We start from the raw sequence: 20,793 nt of genomic DNA on the forward strand, positions 1-20,793 counted from the left end.
TAGGCACTAGAAATTTACGCGTGAGATAAGTAAAAGTCGAAAACAGACGCTGGTGCTGGTCAGTTTCACACGCACCTTTTTTCAGACTCGCTCATGAATGCGAGCAGCAGGTTTAATCAGCCGGCAGTTCGACCTCAGCATCTGCGTCTGACTCACAGCCTCGACCTCATAAAACACCGGCACGTGTTTACGTCCCCTATTAATAACCCGGCTAATGAAAAAAAAAAAAAAATTCTCACCTTGAAACTGTTTTTTTTTCTTCCAGCAGCGGACTCTGTTTTTATCAGGAAGTCCGTTCTCTTTCTGTTCTTCTCTCGCTGTCCTTCAAAGAGAGAAACTTCCTCCGCAGGGGGCCGTGGAGACGTGGGCTGACAATAAGGCTTTGTCACCCGAGGCACCACTTCTCTGAAATCTGAAGGGAACGAGGAAAGCCACTCTACTGCCAGCCACAGGTCTAAGCTCCCGCTCCGGGGATGGAGAGACTCAGGGTGTGCGCGGAGATTCTGCGCTCCAAAGAGGTGCCAGTCCCCAGGTACGGTAAAGAATCGATCCTCACGCACCTTCTCTCCCTGATCCCCTCATCGATTTTACAGGGGATGCTGGAAGCTTTCAAAGCGGAATATCTGCGCTCGAAACAAATAAATAAATTGTGTTAATGCATATCTGTCTTTTTAACCTATGTCTTTATGTAGAGACCAAAAGGTCAAGTGTCTGGTGACAAATTAGAAGTGACAGAATGGCAATCCGTATTGATCAGTTCAGTGGGACAAAAAAATGTGATTGTACTTAACTGCTGGGTTTATATTTTTGTGTGAAAAGTGTGATCATTCCAGACAGACCTTTGTGCTGTGATTGTTTCCTTTCTTTTGATCCTACAAGCTGCACTTTCTCTGAGAAGCATTTCAGCTGCACGTGGCTGTAGTTTGAGGATGTTACAATCCCCCTGAGATCTTTTAAAAATAAATAAATAAATAAATAAATGGAAGTCAATAACTCAGCTTTGAGAGTTTCAAAGAGCTTTGCACTCAGTGAAAGTTTTATCCTGGATTCAGAGCACAGAATCTGACCCTGCTGATGGTCTGTTTTGGCACCCCCACATACACCGTAGATCTCTGCCTCTCTGGGGTCACAAAGGCACACATTCTTTTAAAAGCCATTCATAAAGAACTGTTTGGCGTATCTGATAAATGAGTTTTACACTTAATTTGAATTAAATAAATGTGATTTTTTTTCTCCCTGCATTGAGTTAAATGGGATCCCAAACTGAAACACAAGCGACTTTCCACATCCATTTGTGTTTGTTTCCACATTTCTGTCTTTAATTATGCCGACTTGCACAGTTAATATTTTATACATCCATTTAAATTTTATTGATTCAAATCCCTGAGTTCTTTCCAAGCTCGTTGAGGTGAAGTGTGTGAAGAGTATGGAACCCATAGGTGGGAACCGAAACAAAATCATATCATGTGAGGTACAAATTTCACTTCTTAAAAAAAAACTCCCTGAACCCTAATTTTTTTTTTTTTTTTTTTTTTTTTTTTTAAAGCTAAATTATATGTACTTTTGCAGTATTATTGGCAGTTTAGGCGATAGACCTGGAGTCAAAACGTCCTTGTCTCATAAAGGAAAAGATCCGTTTTAAAAAATAAGACTGCTGTATTCAGTCAAATCAGCCTTGTACTCGTACGAATCCACTTTAGGGCCATAAGAGACAAGAATCCAGGAAAAATGTGGGACCAAAAGGATGAGTGCACACACAATACATTGAATATTGAAGTGGGTGGGCTACTCCAGCAGAAGACTACAACAGTTTCCACTCCTGTCTGCTGAGAATAGGAAGATGAGGTTACAACGAATACATGATCACCAAAACCGAATGACTGAATATATGTCTTGTGTGAAATGCAGATTTTAGGGTCAGAATTTGGCATCCGTCCCGCCTCATGCCAATGGTGCAGGCTGCTGGTGGTGCTGGCGGTGGAATGGTGTGGGGAATTTTTTTTTTGGCATACATTGAGCCCCTTAATTCCATTTAAGCATCATTTGAATGCCACAGCATACCTAAGCATTGTTGCTCACCATGTGCATCCCTTTTTGGCCACAGTCTACCATTTTTCGAATTGATACTTCCAGCAGGATAATGCTCTGTGTCACAAAGCACACATCATCTCAAGCTGGTTCCACAAACATGACAGTGACTTCAACTTAATCCAATGGCCTGCACAGTCCCCAGATCTCAATCCAATAGAGCATCTTTGGGATGAGCTGGAGAGCTCCTCAGTGGAATGGGAGGTTCGAAGCATGGTCTCCCCCACCTCTGCGGTCCAGCCCCTCTTTCGTCATTGCTTCCACCCTGCCCACATCCGTCGCCACCTGCTGCTCCCCATCACTGCCATCCGGCCCCACCCATCATCTGAGCCACATCATAAACTCTATAAAACTGACTGACATGTTGGTCACCAGTTGGCACCCTGAGCCGACCAGAGGAGGATGGGTTTCCCCCTTGAGCCTGGTTCCTTCCAAGGTTTCTTCCCATCTGCCACATGGAGTTTTTCCTTGCCACTGTTGCCTCAGGCTTGCTCCTGTGGGGGTTTAGGCCAGGGTTGTCTGTAAAGCGTATTGTGACAACTGCTGTAAATACGCTATACAAATAAAATTTGATTGATTGCATTCATGTGTGGCTGAAAAATCCACAATTGTGATGCAATAGACCAAAATCCCTAAGAAAGGTTTTTGGCACCTTCAGGTGGTTCTGATGGCAAAATAGTTCTACCCAGTACTGAGTACTGTAGGTGTACTTAAAATGCATCACTACAGTGTGGCTGCACAATACAATGCCAGAGGGCAAGCATTATCAATAGCCGCGTTTCCACCGAAATTACCCGGAACTTTCAGTCCCAGGAACTACTTTACCAGGAACTAAAAGGTTCCTTCAGCCAATGGTTGTCTGCGTTTCCACCGGGGTCTAAAGTACCGCGAAGATTAGGTAAATTAGCCCACTGACGTTGTCGTCGGTCCATCTGTCATATGAGTTCTTCTGTAACCCCATACTACCACCGAAGTAGCCTACATTATTTTCTAATAACCGGGACAGCCCGGAGGGGTTTATTCCACTTATATACAACGGGTTACCAACAATGACTATATATGGTTACTTTTGTATTTATTGATTTTCATATATCCTCTCAAACACATTCATTAACAGCAGAAAACATGCACACGTTGTAAACAATTAGCTGTTTTATTACTTTCTCGTCGTCAATTCCATATAGGCTAATCGCAAAATGACAAGAATAGAACGAAAACTCGGACTTGCGTGAAAATGTAAATTAGTAGTGGTACAGCCACCGTTTGCTTTCCTTCGAAGTTACTGCTAGCCGAGCAGCGACGTGTGCCCTCCAGATGCGAACCACGCACCATAAATGAGTCCATAGTCTTCCTGGTCTTTTCGTGGAATTGAAAAATGGCAGTAAAACTGAGTAAAATTACGGCAGTCTGAAAAAGCTAAAGGGAAGATTACTAGAATTAAACTGTTATTTTACCCGGATAAAAAGTGCGGAAGGTGATTTCCAGTTTGCTTGTACTGTATCACCAATGTTAATTATGCAGAACTACCGCATACCTCACATAACTGTATCAAACGTTTTGAGTCAATTACAACGGGCTAACGAAAAAAATCCGGAAGAAAATATTCAGCAACCGAATTAATCCGTTTGAATGTTTTGGTAGCCTACGTAATATGCTGTCCCAGCACGAATGCTTAGCATTTTATAAAACGAATACTAAAGCAAGAAAAGAACAGAAGAGCACACGTTATAATTCCAAGACGTTGACAGGTTATAACCAAAAGTAGGCTACTGCGCCGCATAACATATAAGTTTGATTTGAAGTTATTATGAAAATAAATTGGTTTGCGCTGCATATTTTCAAACATGGCGGGTAATGGCGGAAAATAAATACAACACAAACGCTACGAGTACTCGACCAATCAGAAATGTTCAGCGCTGCAAGCTCCACCCAAAAGGTTCCTGTACTTTCGGAAAGTACTACCCCCCGAGCAGGAACGTTTTGGGGGGTAAAACAAAGCCCCCAGAACTAAATTTAGACCCTAGTTCCTGCGGTGGAAACGCACTGAGTTCCTCAAAAGGTTCCTAGTTCCGGGGTATAGTTCCTGCGGTGGAAACGCGGCTAATGATGTTGGTGGTGCGTGAACATGGCAAAGTGAGCATGGCATTTGGTGATTTGATGTTTTTCTCAGTATCACTGAGAGAGTTCCATGCGTCTGCCTGTGGAGAGAGAATGCTTACCATGCCACTCTACAGGATCACAGTCAAGGACGCTGTCCATGCTTTCTTTGACACTAATTCAACAGAATCTCTACATTCTCTGTAGGGTTTGGAAAGACAACATTGCCTGTTTGTGTGTGTGTGCATGCATGCGAGTGTGTGCATGTGTGTGAGAGAGTCTAAAATTGTACACGTGCATATGTATTAGTGTGTGAGCCTGTTTTGCGTGTATGTACGTATGTATGTGTGTACGCATGAGTGTGTGTGTGTGTGCATGTGTATATGTGTAGGAGTCTAATTTGTGAACCTGTTTTGTGTGTACATGTGCAATGCATCAGTGTGTGTGTGTGTGTGTGTGTGTGTGCGTGTGTACGCATGTGTGTGTATGTGTGTGGGAATCTAAATTTGTGTATGTGCATGTTAATTAGCAAGCCTGTTTTGTGTGCGTGTGCACATGCACGTCTTTTTCTTAGCCTAGCCTCAGTTGTTTATTTCCACCAAGGGAATATTGAGCAGTTCGCAGTTCTAGATACCCTTCAGCCTTCACAGTTTGACTTGCCTGACCGCCCAACGTTTACAGATCTCTATCTGTCTGCATTTAATTATTCACACTGCTGAATAATCACACAGTCTTATCTCTGGTTCCTCACGTCATCCCCCCCTCCCCTCCCCATCCCCCGCCTCCCGTACATTCCACAGGATCCAGGGCAGGGCATAGAGAAGCGTTTGGGCCTTCTGCAAACAGACAGAAAAAAATGTTCAGTGTAAAATCAAGAGTACACTTCACAGTACCTTTTCACCAGTGTAGACTGGAGTTGAATACCGAAACCCGGCTCCCATACAACCGGTACATACCGGACTGAATCTCAGCACAGATTATGGTGCCTCGTTTCCATGCCCCTTTAAAATACAATGACTGAGCTGATAATATCCACTGATTTCCACCTCCCTCTAGTGCTCTGAATTGGAAGTTACAGGCAACAGAAGCATCACTCAACCATACCCTATATAATGTTACACTCACTCTGTCAACTCAGTCACTGACAGCAGGTACCGTTAGCAAGCAAGCTAATGTAAAAGCAGGTCATAATGCCAAAAGCAAAAAGTTACAAATCATGAGCATCAAGTATAATTTAAACAAATAAAACAAATCGCTCAATTTCTTTGCAGTAAAAAGATGTTCTGCTGTAGTGAGCGGTCTACAGACAAAATCTCATCATGGATGTGGACTCTACAGTACCATAGTTATACCGTTTGACTACTTCCAGTGTTGAGTAATTGGTAGCTTAGTTAACTACATTTTCAGAGGAGCTTCCCCAAAACTGATTATTTCACTGTATTTTTAACATTATATTGAGTATAGTAAGGTGGATTGTGAAACTAGAACGGACATTCTTAAATTTGGATTTTTGCTTATTTTCATACTCAGAAAATCACCAGAATGCAGGAAACAAAGTCTGTGAAACTATAATTTTTTCTCAGAGAGGAGACCCAGACCCTACATTTTTACCAAAATCTTCCTATTTCTCAGGTCGGTTGCCAAGTATGTTGCCACCCTGTAAGAGCTTTGGTGAAGTAATCCATGAGTGAATGGAGTATGGCTGAAATACAATGCAAGGCGATGCAAAGCACTAAACTCTCAGCAATAAATGCTAAGTGCTAAACATTAGACTTCAGAAGGACAGCTTGAACAAAAGTGGTCTGTTCATTGTTCTGAATGTAGGGTGAACCGCATACACTCATGCACACACACACACACACACACACACACACGCGCGCTCACACAGCCCATCTCCTTTATCTCTCTTTCTCTCTGTGTCCGGATCACTCCAGATCTTGAAATTGGACCTTATCTCCGGGGCAGATTTGGGAAGGGGGTGTTTGATTCTGGCCGATAAGGAAAGCACAGGATGAGGTGACAGAGTGACAGGCAGGCCCTCCTCAGCTCATTTGAGAGGACAGATGACAATCTCTGGGAGGAAATGAAGCTACACTATAACTGAGGAAACCACAGGGGAGTGGCTGACCTTGCACAGCAATACCCTGCACAGACCTCCATCGCACTTCTTTCAAATCCTGCTACCTTCTAACCCGCCCCCATTCTGTCCGCTGCCCCCCGCCGTACACTGCCATACCGAAACCAATCCTGCAATGGTGAATTAGTCACTATTTGATATCGCTAACATAATGGCTTGGGTTTTCCTGTAAGGTAAGATTAGATTTTTTTTTGTTGTTGTCATTGTTATTTTTTGGAATGGATGGCTTGACTTTTTTTTTTGGAGGGGGAGAGCTTGGTGGATATCTATCAAAATGGCAGCTTAAAGACGGAAACCTGTTCTGGCCAACATGTCATTTGTAAGCAGGGTCTGACTTGTAATGTTTGCAGTACATCCCTATAAGTAAGTTCACTGGGTACACATACAGGTACATACATTTTGTATGTACAATACCTTCAGTTAACAAATAAGTGTAAATTTGTATCACAGAGCTGTACATAGGCAGGTCATGCAATTTAAACAAAAGAGCGCAGACAGAAGCACTTATATTGGTGTGCAAAGCTTATAAACCTGACCAAGTATTATTTTACAAGACATAAAGGCAGATTTTACTGCAAATGTCAACGTGATGCAGATCTGTTTGTCTCTAACAATGCAACAGTCTTTTTTTAATGCACTGCTACAGATACATTGAGGTCAGTGCCCGCTGTAGTAAGCTGACTTCATAGCTCATTGGTGTTATCACAGTCACTATGAATATCTGTGTGTCAATTATTTTGACTTGAGAAAAACATAGATGTATGTCACAAAAATAAAATTAACTGGATGTGGCAGGATGTGGAATTGATTCAAAATTAAGTTAAAAATGAATTAAATAGTCAAAACTATGCTACACTTGACCGACATAGATTGTTGGAAGGTTATATGAACTTTTTAAATCAATACAATCAATATTATATTTAATAGTATAATGTAGTGTCCACACCTATATTACAAGGCACATAAGAGTGTAACTTAAACTGTGTTTAAGTGTTAAAATTGACTTAGTTTATTAGGCAATTTTCAATGTGCCATATTTTCAAGTTGCTCCCCAAATAACCTACAAGTAAATGTATTCTGTGAATATTTTGCATAATTGTAATCAGACTAGGATGTTTTTTATCAGTCATGTACACAAAATTAAAAACATCAATTTTGTCTGCTGGATGCTTAGCCGCACCAAAAAATGGTAAAAAAGTAAAACACAAGTAAAACTGTGCACAAACGAGTCTCATACATACACATATTTGTCATGTATAATGCTATAAATGCTACAGTATAATCAGATAACATATAGCCACCTCCCTTGGCCCATAAATGCCCATTCGAAAACTAAAATTCTTTATACCACACTGTAGACAAGATCTTAGTGAGGAAATACATGTACAAATCTCCTTGTTCATACTAGGTTTCCCAGTGACTTAGCCATCAGAAACATGTATACGACCAGCAGGTTAGCTGGATGTGTCATGCTATTCTAGCTGCTGTGGATTCGGAATTCAGAAGGCAGTGCATGTCACTGTAATTTTTTTTAAACTCCCATTCATAAAACTAAAATGCTTTATACCACCTGTAGACAAGATATTGGCAAAGATACATATGTAAAACATTGTTGTTCAAACTAGGTTTAGCTGTCTAGCCATGTCAGACAACATTGCTGAATTGTCAGTGTACTTTTTAAATAATTTAATAGCTTTACCTACTCTAATTGTGTATATTTCCTTAGTAAATGGCCTGTTAAAGTGAGCCCAGATGCCAATTGTGTGTTATGTTCGTGTGTAGAACGCCCATTGTGATTACATTGTGGACAGAACAGTCGATCTCCCGAAATTTAGATAGAAAGGTAGCTATATATAAGATGGTGAAAATAGTAATGCTAGGTAGATAGCTAGCTACCTCGTTACTAGTTTCCCTATCTGTCATAGGCAGTTTCCTCATCTTTTATTTGGCTACCTTTCTGCCTGAAAGATTTATTCTTAGTTTGACAAATCAGGTCAAAATTTCCTCAATTTAATTCTTCTATCATGGCGAACCTAGTGGATAGGACAGCAGTTCCTCAAATCTCCTGAATTCTGTCTAGATACAACCGTGGTAGCATCATCATCATTACTGTAATACTCTTGAGATTAATACTTTTGAAAGAACTTAACTTAAGTTGTTCAACTAGTGCAAGGATATCGTCATCTTTATGGCGATCATGCAGCCGTTTTAAACACAAGGAAATGAGCTGAAATTCCTGGCATGAAATTTCCATGAACTTGGAAAGTTACTCTGGTATCAATGATCCTGAGTTGTGCAAAGATATATATAAATATAAAAAATATACTCGGCAAGCATGTGGCACTACCACAAGATGGCTGCCATGATTACTGCCATGTATTTCCTATGAGTTCTAGAAATTCATCAAATTCACTCCATAGAAGCAGGCAATAACATTTTACATTTTTTCCTAGATCAAAAAAGATTTATTGGCTGAACAGAATAGAGATTAAACTGTATCCTCATATTTTCACTTCTTCATTGTTTATTTATTACACAATTCATTGTTAACTACACAACAGATGTTTACACATGTTGTAAATCTGTAGATACAATTTTTTAAATATATATATTTTTTTACAATCAACTGATATGCAAAACACATCTTTTGGAGAAAGAGTTGAATTGTTTGTTCATCAGATTATGAGATTTTTGCAAAAAGTTTTCTTCAATTGGAAATGCTGTTGTTTCAAACCACTTCCTAGGTGGGCAGGACTTTAACACTGTATGCTAACCACAGTGTCTGGCAATGCGTTTACCGGTGGTTTGTTTTCGAAAAGTGTGCACATAATTTGGAGTATACTGCCTACTTATGGGAGTCATGATAGGCCTCCTACTTTGCCTTGAATGACCTGTTAAGAAAGAGGCACTGCACTTAATAGGAAGGATAGTCTATAGCAGTTAACATATTTAGGCCAGCCCGCAGTGTATAGATACACCCACATGGTAAATATCTGTTGTACATATTGCAGAGGTTCTAATGGTGATAAGACAGATGTTGAAGTGACCAAGGCGAATGCGCTAAGCTGGTGTTTCTTAGTGCAGAAGGTCCTCCAAATTCAATTATGTGACTTTCGCCATCATAAGCTTACTGCATGATGTCCACCAACATTAGTGAGCTCAGGCAATGCCGGTTTTCAGCTACAGGAAGTTTGCAGAAACTCTTCTGTGCTGTGGCAGGACTCTAAATTTAGCCAGGTGGGTATTTGGGTCACACGATGGTGACAAGAGAGGAAATGCCGGCAATAGCTGAGTGGGAGGAAGGTAAAGAAAAGAAAGAGCCAGTGGAGGCTTTCCAGTGAGGCAGACATATCCACGGTGAGTCTCGAACAAAGAAGACAGACACGGGCCACAGTTACAGTAAGCCATGGGGCTCATACACGCGTGGCTGACACCGTGTTCTAGGAAGTTTACAAGCAAAGCTGTGAGATGACATTACATGACATGCTTCTGGATGTAAACCGAACAAATTCAGATTATAGAGCAACTCATGGCCATGTGACCTGACCGGACAGAGATACTCTGAAATGGCGTAAAGCGTAAAATATGTGTGAATGAAACAGCACAAAAAGCACTGTTTCCTAATGAAAAACACCCCACGGGGCGTAAGCCCAGAGGGGCACAGCAAGGGTTCATCCGTTTCAGGATTTTGTGGAAACTTATGCTTTTAATTGATTAGCTCAGTCAAATCTTGATCCGACATTTCTATTAGCACCAACTACAGCTGCAGACTGCAAGTAGGTGACTTAGGTGCATTAACTGTCTTAACTACTGCTTGTATTTTTTCCATAGACTGCGTTGTTGCCGTTCTCGTTGTTAGTGTTAATCAGTTTAACCTTCAGGGTCCAAGTTGAACTATGCGGTTGTTCCCTGCACTTGGACCGGTACTTCTCTCTAGGGGTTTCGTCATACTTGTTCCTGGTTATGGTTATACACTTTGTTGTACGTCGCTCTGGATAAGAGCGTCTGCCAAATGCCTGTAATGTAATGTAATGTAAAGTGTATCCTAAATCTTTTATTGAGCTTAATCGCTGGAGTGATTCACCATTGTTTATAGAGGTCAAAAACCAAAACGAAGTTAACTGGTTGGAACAAAAACCAGCAGGCAGACCAGAGATGTGCATCCCTGCTCTATACTGTACACCAGAGAAGGGCAACAAGGGCCTTATCTGTGTCTGGTTTTTATGCCAACTTTTGGCCTTAGTTAGCTGTAACATTTACACCATATGATATTTTAGCTACATTGTTTTTATGAGCTCATTAATGACAGCTGAAGGCTGTACTTGTGTCCCTATATGAAACGTTATACTGTGGTTTTATGAGTGAACCAGTGTTGGTGTATGCAGTTAATTATCTGATTTATCCAAAGTAATTGGTGGAACCAAAAACTCCTTTCCTATTTCTCATGTAATTATTTTAAATATAGCACTATAAGCACAATGTGAACATGAGACTGTTCTTTTTGGCATGCATAACTTGTTAAAATTCTGGGATTGCCATTGTGGTTGGAACGAAAACCAGCTCATACACAGTGGTCTGGCTAGTTGATTGGCCGCTTGGCTACTTGTTTGTTTAGTTGATTGATGGGCTTTTTGGTCGCTTGGCAGATTGCTTGGATGCATGGTTGGTTGAACATAACTGATTTATTAAAGGCTGACATTGGATAAAATGTCAACATCACGGCCCAGTTTTGAACGATATCTGGCTCTGGAGCTTTAATTTTGAAACGTTTACATAACACATTCAGCGTGTGACAGCTGTAGCTATGGGCCAAGAGCTTTCTTCTTTTACCCTCTTTGAATATTTATTCTCCCTGAAGTCTAATGTTTAAAGGTTAGGGGTGGGGTGGGGTGGGGGTGGTGGGAGGGGGGGAACGGCAGAGCTGCTGTCTTCTTTTCCTCACTTAATTAATTATATGTCAGAAGCAATTAGAGTTAATTTTAGTTGGGACTATACAGGAAACGGCAGTGATACCGCACATGACCAGAAAACTCAATCAGCTGCAAACATTGCTGACCCTAGAGCTAACTTTGAACTATTCCACAAGTTTGTGCTCACGCTAAAACTCCAGAAATGAATGAACCTTCACACATTACATTCTTGTTATTGTCTATCTCTGTTTAGGCTGTCGGAGCATCTCTGGAACACATTGCAGTTTGAGAGTATAGTATGTTTGTTCTGGTTTTTTCGTGCTCCCTGTTTGGAATGTTTAGTCACTTTCTTATAGCTCCACTATGAATTCAGGAAAGTGCAGACGAGCACAAGCTCTACTCTGAAACATGATTATCAGACCTCTGCAGTCCATTACTTGAGCTTAAGTAAATATATGGTATGGAGAGACTCTTCATGTGCAGGTTAAAAATAACAGACCACAGGCACCTGATTATCCAACAGGGGTCACTGGTGAGTGATAAGCCATGGTTATCCCTGCTAACTGAATCCCTCCCTCCCTGCTACAACCAATTATGTGTTACCCTGTAGGGCTGCCAGCCACAGTCTGCTCTCGTATAATCTGAATTCAGTACCAGACTATGAGGCCCACCCACACAATGGAATAGCGCCTTAACAGATACCAGATGATGGGGCTCATCCACACACTGGAAAAGTGCCTTGGCAGATACCAGACCAGTGGTAACCATACTTGTTCTCTGAGATATACCATCCTGTAGGTTTTCACTTTAACCCTAACAAAGCTCATTAAACAGCTAGAGATCTAGTTGAGCTGCTAATTAGTAGATTCAGGTGTGCCAAATTAGGGTTGAAATGAAAACCTACAGTTGGTAGATCTCCAGGAACACGGTTGTTACCACCATACCAGACCACGGGGTGCGTCCACACTCTGGAACAGAAAGAGCCATGATCCTGGTTGCTATTCCCTTCTGGACCATGAGGGGTCCTCAGGACACTTGGCTCTTTGTTGTTCACCTATCATGTGCAATGTGTTGTTTCTGTGCTTTGTTACCAATTAGGGTTGTCACCTGTGTCTTGTTGAATGGTGTATTTAAGTTGCCTGTTCTTTTCTGTTCCTTGCACAGTCTAGAGAAGTTCCCTATGTGTTCTGACCCAGGCCAAGCCTGCGTTTGAGTTTCTTCCGTGTATAAGAGACCTTATTGCTACGGACTTTGCTTGTTTTGTTTTCTATACATTTCTTGTTGGGAACCTTTTTTCCCTCAGTAAATTCTTGAAACTTGACTTCTGCCTGTGACTCGTCTCCGCATTTGGAATCCAATTCTCGCCGTGGTGTAGAGGTAAAGCGCTTCCCACTCCCACACAAGAAGTCTAGGGTTCGATTCCCGGCCCCGGCATACAAGAAGTCCAGGTTTGAAACCCGGCCTCGGCTTACAGCTATTTGATGTTATTTGTGATGCCTGTTTCCTGTCAGAAGCCGATTGGTGGAGGATGTGAGATCAGCTGAAGTTGATCCAGCTCTCCAAAGCAGGTGAGTTTACCATCTCTCACACCTCACCAACAGTGATTGATTTGACCATCCATACATCCCTATGCCTGGTTATACTGTATTAATGGGAGATATTAATAAAACCATGAGCCAAGGTCTCATTTGATTAGGTTTGGCTGAACTGTTAACTGATTATTGATATCATTTGACATTTCTACATTTCATATTCAGCTAATGGTTTGCAAAAGAAGTTAGATTTTAAAGTTTTTTTTTGTATCTGCACTGGCATTAAGACAAAGTAATTAAGAAAGCTTCACATTCACTAGCCACAATTTATTTTTCCCAAATAAGGGTAGCTGCTTCAGCTAAGTCTAGTGATGTGTCAATCCAGTTTAATACCTGTCTTTAATACTATTTTGTTTTTACAAAACAGAATACTTTTTCTTTTGTTTACAAATGCAGTTCTACAAACTTTAACAGAAAATGAAACGAACATCCACATAGTGCACCCACCGGATAGTCATTCAGGAAATAATGCTACGAAAATAGAACATTAGTACGTGCAGAGTGTGTTTATGCATGCGTGTGTACATGTGGTGGGGGTGTGCATTTATGTGTGGTTGGCTTGTGGACGGATGAACGATAGACACAGTTGATGAAGGTATTAAAATGTATGTCAACAGGAACTTTTCTTTTATCAGAAACAGAGGGTCTGCTGTTTCTTCCTTTCCGGAAGCTTCGTTTCAGATCACAGGTAATATAAGTATTTATTTTAAACCAAACACTTTACATTGTAGCATTCATACAGTTCTGGTCAGCATAGTCAGTATGTATGCTTTACTATAAAAGCAGGGGCCTGTTTAGAGATCCAAGCAGAACTTGGAGAATTTATCCAGAAAACACAAAATATGTGATTGGATTGGCCACGGTAAAACTCATCACATACTTCAAGGATGCCCTGCGCCAAGCTAATGTCTGCTGTTTTCTTAAATTTGCATTGTTCTTTCAAGGAGCAAAAAGAGAGAACTATGCTCTTCCTCCAGTAATGGTGAGTCATTTTGCATTACATTATATTAATTTTAGAAGATGCTTTGATACAGTGATTTACAGTAAAATAAAGCATTCCCAGGCCAGTGAATGCAAGTACACACCTGGGCAAAAAAATGGCAAAAAATTAAGCTTTTAATGGTCTTAACCAGAGGTGTTACTAGGATGTCATCTTTGGGTGGGCATTTGGATTATTTGGGTGAGCAACAACAAAAATGTTGCTTTTCTTAAATAGGGTATGTAAACAAGGGCGTAGTTTAATTTTCAGAAGCGGGGGGGGGACAAAAGGAATACAATTACAGCATCCAATTTTTGTATGGGGGTCTGGGGCCATTACCCTGTGAAAAAGAAAAAATAATTAAACTCTGTAACACTAAACAAATGTCTCATTTGGTACTGTCACGCTGATTTTGATCCGGGCTGCAAAAACGATGCAATAACATTCTAAAACAGCTGTTGTACCCGTTGTGACGTGCTTGAAGTTTCATTGCGGCGTCCGTTGGTATGCCGACATTGCCAGCCTTGCTGCATTCTGCGGCGATTAAGATTCTAAGACAACTCGGCAATTTCTCTGCTTTAACGGGTTATTTTCCAGCCTGAAACGGTTCAATGGTATTAGTAAACGGCTACACGTGTCATCTAACTTGCGAGTAGTTGGATATCTCTCTGAATATGAATTAAACTTTTAACTGAAAATAACTATTATAAATGCAATTTTATCACAGAAACGGCTATACAAAAATGCTGTCTAGCTAGCTGGCTAATCACTAATCCAATGGCCACCAAATGAGCTGGAATTTCCCTGTTTCTAGCTTTTCCCCAGACAGTTCACTGCAGCAAAAGTAAACGAGCAAATGGTGGCACAGGAGGTTTCAGGAGTGCATTTGTTTAATTCTTGCTAATTTTCTGACCAATGATTTGTTGATAAGACCATTAAAAGCTTAATATTTTACCATTTTGGGCTTGGCCCATTTTTTTTTTATTTTTTTTGCCCAGGAGTGTATAACATCAATTACATTTACTTAACTTACATTTCTAAATGCTAAATGTATTACCTAGAATTATGATACAAATTGTAGATTTGTAAAACTACGTATATAATTTGAGCATTTCTTTGAACCGGTAGAGGGCATGATAATAGCGAACATTCATTTTGTAAGCTGTGCTTAAACTTGGGCCCACATGCCACACAACTGACAGCAAAAAAATGGTGTGGGTGAGCACTTCTAACTGGAAGAGCCAATCACAATGGGAGAGATACAGTAATGCTTTAAAATAATGCTCACTGAAACTTTACTGGACTTAATTCCTTTCCTGCTGCTTTTAATTTTTTGTTTGAATGCAAGTGTTGATGCAGTCCACACCTAGGGGTTCAGCTACGCTGTGTTTTTTGGCATGTAGTTACAGTAAAGCAGATCTCGGGTGTTCCTGTTGCAGCTGACCCACTGTCAACGTCTCATTTTCTCCCGCATCTCGCATCGTGTGCGAGGTTAGGGTCTTCACTAAACCTCTGGGGGGTCAAACGAGAGAACGTGACGACATAACCGCAGCTACGCCTCTGAAAAACTCTGACAGCACCGTGACTGTGTCATGTACGTTTTTTTGTTAGACCGCCAAAATAAACAAAAATGGAAACCTGTAACCTGCTCACACTTCATGTCCTGATATTTTCATGTTATTATATGATTCACCATTTCTCTAAATCAAACCAGATTAGATGCAGTCAAACAAACAATAAAATCCACCGCTAGAGGATAATGGTGGTACTAATTTAAACTGGCACGCATGTTAATTATGCGAAACAATGAAAAACAAGCTCACCGACATGGGTGAGACTTACTGTAGAACTGTCTGCACTTCCATACCCAATTTCCTTGTGCCACTTTGTTTCATGATAAAATCCAAAAAGAAAGTAATGTGTAGATGGCAAAAGCAGTACAAGAAGTTGAAATTGAGTTAGTGTTGTGGGGGAAAAACGTGGTTTGTGTTATATTTAGACTATTATCCCAACAAAAATCTTTTACTGGGAAAACAAGTTTCACACACAAAGTATCCAAGAAAATCCATCTAGGCTCTCCATTTATCTATTGTAAAAATGAGAAAGTATCCAACACTGTGTTAAGTTTGGGACTGAACACCCTGAGGGCCTCTAGTACATAGCCTGGCAAGCTGATCCACACATTAACTCGTCTCTGTGTAAAGAAATTCAGTACTTCCTGATAGCAAAATTTACCTTTCACTTTTGTGATTTGCTTTGTTAATCCCTTAGTGAATTAAACAAGTGTTGTTGTGTGGATGTGGTGTTTTATATCTTTATAGATTTTGATTGATTTATTCACATGAAAATGGCTGCCAAATGAATTCCCTTTCATGAACTTCAGTCCATTTCAAACCCCCTCAGTCTGCTTGTTTCTTTCTCACTGTGTTCTAAAAAAAGCCAGATCTAAGGAAACTGAATCAATTCCGACACTCCTATTTGCTTGTAAATTTTCAATTCAATTAAATTTTGTTTGTATAGTATTTATCTACAAAGGGAATTGTTTCGAAATAGCTTTACGGAGGTTTCTGGTCCTGAACCCCACCAGACATGTAGGGCACTTTTGGCGACTGTGAGGGGGGTGCGGGGGGCAGGGGGGGAGTTGGCTGGCTGAGTTCTTCCTCTGTATCTTGGTCTAGACGAGTGGCTCTGTGCGCTGTGGAGGAAAGGCCGACTGTGTGGGAAACAAAGAGTCTCACGCGCTGTAGGCTGGCCGGAGCAAATGACGCTTTGCCTCTTTTGGATACCCACACCATCAAAACTGCTAGGAAAATTACACTTGTCACAAAGGGTACACACAGGTCCATCAAATTAGTCCATCAAATTACCTGTGCTTTGTCTGTCCTGACTAACCTTTCAACCAGTTTATAAAGCTGCATCCATCGTGAACTACATCAAACCATGTACAACACTAACCTTGAATTAATTTGATGTGTTTCAGTTTCTAACGTTCATCTACAGAGGTATTAATAAACCAATTACAGCACTGGGATGGGTCTGTTGTTTATCAAGTGTCTCAGAGCAGGAGTGCTGATCTAGGAACAGGTTTCCCTGGTCTTCCCTAACTTTACTCATTATGAGCAAAAAGGTAAAACTGATCCTAGATCAGCACTCAGAATGAGATTCCTGATAAATATGGGCTCTGGTCTTTCCTGCTCTGTTAAATAAATAAAAACAGGAGCAGCGCCTGAGGGGCAGAAAGATGGAACACAGACCCTGTCACCATGATGACATGGAAGAGGACGACTACCACGGTGTGGATGACCAGGAGGAGACCCACCCCGTCCGAATCCTGCCACCAAAGCCATTGATGTCTGATGCAGCCTATGCTGGTTAAGCTCATCTCATTATACCATACCTTTGCTTAGCAGTGTCACCCTAGAAACTAACACAGTTCACTTTATCCATTTATATAGGATGATGTTCACATAGTAACCCTAATATTATTATTATTATTATTACTATTATTATTATTATTATTATTATTATTATTATTATTAATAATAATAATAATAATAATAATAATAATAATAATAAAACTTTATTTATATATACCTTCCACACAAGTTATTTGTAGTCCAAGGGTAATTATAGTCTTTTTATTATGCACTTTAAAAGGCCATGAATATGGAATATTCTACAGTTTATTGCAATCAAATGTATTATCCAAAACAGAGGAGGTATTGCAACACTGCAATATATGGGCAAATATACAAAGTTCTGCCAATTTTGGGCATCATATTTTCCAAAAATTCATTAATTTCTGATGTATTGCAGTATATTCCACCCCAGCTTTTGGGTCACAAAGCCCCATTCTTGCATGACTTTGTTCTATAAACACACCCCCCCCCCCCATAAGAAATTTAAACATACACTTTTGTGGTAACAATCCTAGGCCTGTATATCCAGTAATATTTTCATAGAATTGGTATTTTGTACAGTGGCATGTAGTATAATGGATAAGGAACTGGCCTTGTAAACTGTAACAGGTTCAGTTCCCTAGTTGTATACTGCTGTTGTACCCTTGAGCAAGGTACTTAACTTTCCTTGTTTCAGTATATATCCGGCAGTATAAATGGATGCAATGTAAATGCTACGTAAAAAGCTGTGTAAGTCACTCTGGATAGGAGCGTCTGCTAAATTCCCGTAATGGCTTTCTTTTACGTGCCCCTAAGTACTAGGTATTTTGTAGGTAAATATATGGTGAAGACATAGGAAGCAAAGATGAATCTGACACATCCACACAAATACATATGTTTGGATGTACAGCTTCCATTTCTACAAACACATATTTATAGAAATTTACCAAGAAAATAAGAACATGTACCCTGAAACTTAAGGGGTACTGGTCCTTTGGCACTTGCTACCAGGTAGGTATTTCTATACATTTGGCAACTCTGTATGCATGTCTAATGAACCCATAAAAATGGGTGCAACCATAGCTATGAGAAAAAAAAGTTTATTTCTACGACAGTACTGCCTGTACAATAATTAAACAGGCTATTACCAACCAAAATCTTTGATAATGATGGTTAGTTGAATTAATTCAAAAGAGAAGGTGTTTCCAAGAAAGTGTTGTCTGATTTCCTAGGAAGTACACAATTACACTCATGCTATGACCAGATTAAACCTTTGAAAACTAAAAGGTAGTCACATGAATATATACTGTAGGTAATAGAGGAGGTGTTTCCAAGTATTGTATTCTTACCAGTGTTAGCTATGTTTAATTTGTCCATTTATCTGGTAAGTAAACTTATCGAGAACTTATCGAACTGTAAAAGGAAGCGTTACCAGAAAATTCAAGCATTTCCATTTTTTATTCTCAAATAGTTTGGTAAGTTGATTATGAGACAGAAAAGTCTAAAATGTGCACGTATTTGTGAGTCACACGTTCATAGAATCCAGGCCCCAGTTCCTTCAGCACTACCGTACCTTTGTTACAGATTTAGTTAATTGTATCCTGGAATGTACCTCATTCTTCATAATGAATATTGAACAGAATCACACTATCTATTCCAATTACCCTCCTCTGCCATGGCCAATTAGCACTGACATAATTCCCACTTGCAGCAGAGAAATACTATGTTTATAATATGACTATGCCCAATACCAAGGTGAGAGGTCAAGGTAATAAAGGTGCAACTTTTCCAGACCATAAAGTATAAAATTAGACAGAAGTTTGTATAATGCATAAAAAGCTAAAGTGCCTCAGGTGGAAATGTCCGTAGACTTACAAGACTTGCCTTAAATAACCCAATCCCTAAATATGAATGATACTTAATAGGTCTTGTGATTCTCTGGGAAATAAAAGCAGTATGTTTCTATCGCCCTCTGCTGGATTGTGTTTTCACACACAAATAACAGTATTATTTGATTTAATGAAACAACCATTATAATGCCCCATTCATATTATTATTATTATTATTATTATTATAATTTCTCAATTTTCCCCTTTGCAGACAGGCTCATTTGTAGGTCCTCACTTCCAGAGTTGCCTGCTTCCCCTTTGAATGTAAGTAATCTTCAGAACACAAACACAAGATAATGCAACACTGTGCAAGTGCACATACTGAAGCCAGCCATTTAAAGTGTCAATTCACAGACTGACAGTAGTGTATTATGTCACATAAGTCTGTGACTAGTGTGCAGTATTAGTTCTCAGATTGTCAGTATTTTGTAGTGATAGTTCTCAGTCTGTCAGTAGAATGTCATGTCAGTTATCAGTCCAGCACTAGTTGTCAGTGTTAGTTATCAGACTGTCAGTAGTTTTTAGTCAGTCCATGAGTACTGTTTTGTGTCAGTTATCAGCCTGCGAGTAGCATGCAGTGTCTGTCCTCAGTCTGTCAGCAGTGTGTTGTGTCTGTTCTCAGTCTGTCAGTAGTGTGTTCTGTTAGTAACCAGTGGTGTGTAGTGTTAGGTCTCAGTCTGTAGTGTGTCATGTCAGTTATCAGCCTGTCACATGAATTATTATTACTGTTTGTAGATGAGCCAAAACATCCCTCCCAGACTCCCAAAAAGAAACATCCAAGGTAATTGACCACATATATTACGTATATAATCACTTACATTTTGAGAAATTTTAAACTTTGTTTCAGTCCTTAAACATTCAAAAGAAAATGTTCAGTAATGTGCAAAATTAAGCTATTAAACATTCTTACAGCTACAGATCAGTGGTTTAGGGACTGGGCTTGTTGCTTGAAGGCTGTGTATTTGAATGTACTGCCGTTGTCCTGATACTGACCCATTGATTAAAGCTTCTAACTGGATCTGCTCTGCCAATAAATACTTCTAAGCACTTTATTCCTCAGCTGTTCAGTTTAAAGGCAGCAACTGAACACAGCTCTAATACAGTTTGTAATCTCTGTCCCATGTACAGTATAGCTCAGCTGGAGGGCTGACAATCCCACTCTATCTGACACAACAGATATGAAATTTAAAGTTTGAAATAGAATTGACCCCACCCCAGTGGTGTATAGGCAAGGAATCAGACTTAAGAGAAAGGAATCGACTTTAATTGCCGACTTGTTTATTGGTGGACATAATGTCCATTCTTCCAGAGGGAAACAACACAGTTTACAGTTTTATCAGTGTACATTGTATGATATTTTCTGTGCTAAGTGGGAACATTGTTATATTCTTGTCTTGAAAAACACCCTTCTCTGCAGGAAAGAAAAGTCTTGAAGATGGTCACTCAGTACCATGAAGTAATAAATCAACCCTTGTCTTCTAAGGACAGTGATGAAATTCAACTTTGTGTGTGTGTGTGTGTGTGTGTGTGTGTGTGTGTGATGCCTTTGTTTCTCAAATGTAGGACCATCAGTGGACAGGAGCCTGAAGCCAGGAAAAAAACAGAACTCTCAGACCAGTGGTGATGTGGACCTCTTCTTACAATCTGTTTTGTTCTTCATATATTCTGTTGTTAAAATTTGATAAAGATAATTTAATTATAAA

At 40.0% G+C, this 20,793-nt stretch overlaps 1 protein-coding gene across 6 annotated transcripts in view; it reads left to right on the plus strand.

Moving 5' to 3' along the window:
• The first annotated feature begins 297 nt into the window (after nt 1-297).
• The window catches only part of LOC135259448 (lymphocyte cytosolic protein 2), a 32,105-nt gene continuing 11,609 nt past the window's right edge, over nt 298-20,793 (plus strand). Inside the window, exons 1-8 of one of the 6 annotated variants that reach the window (XM_064343867.1) lie at nt 298-532; nt 12,744-12,800; nt 13,442-13,512; nt 13,769-13,806; nt 17,021-17,174; nt 19,302-19,354; nt 19,826-19,871; nt 20,654-20,710. In XM_064343867.1, coding sequence (XP_064199937.1) covers nt 474-532; nt 12,744-12,800; nt 13,442-13,512; nt 13,769-13,806; nt 17,021-17,174; nt 19,302-19,354; nt 19,826-19,871; nt 20,654-20,710 — 535 coding nt within the window. In that variant the 5' untranslated portion in view covers nt 298-473. Of the gene's footprint in view, nt 533-6,345; nt 6,496-12,390; nt 12,610-12,743; nt 12,801-13,441; nt 13,513-13,768; nt 13,807-17,020; nt 17,175-19,301; nt 19,355-19,825; nt 19,872-20,653; nt 20,711-20,793 lie in introns of those variants that run through there. The other 5 variants (XM_064343864.1, XM_064343865.1, XM_064343866.1 and 2 more) reach the window with 5 other exon arrangements.

This window comes from Anguilla rostrata, chromosome 7, assembly GCF_018555375.3.
Source record: "Anguilla rostrata isolate EN2019 chromosome 7, ASM1855537v3, whole genome shotgun sequence".
Taxonomy (NCBI): Eukaryota; Metazoa; Chordata; class Actinopteri; order Anguilliformes; family Anguillidae; genus Anguilla; species Anguilla rostrata.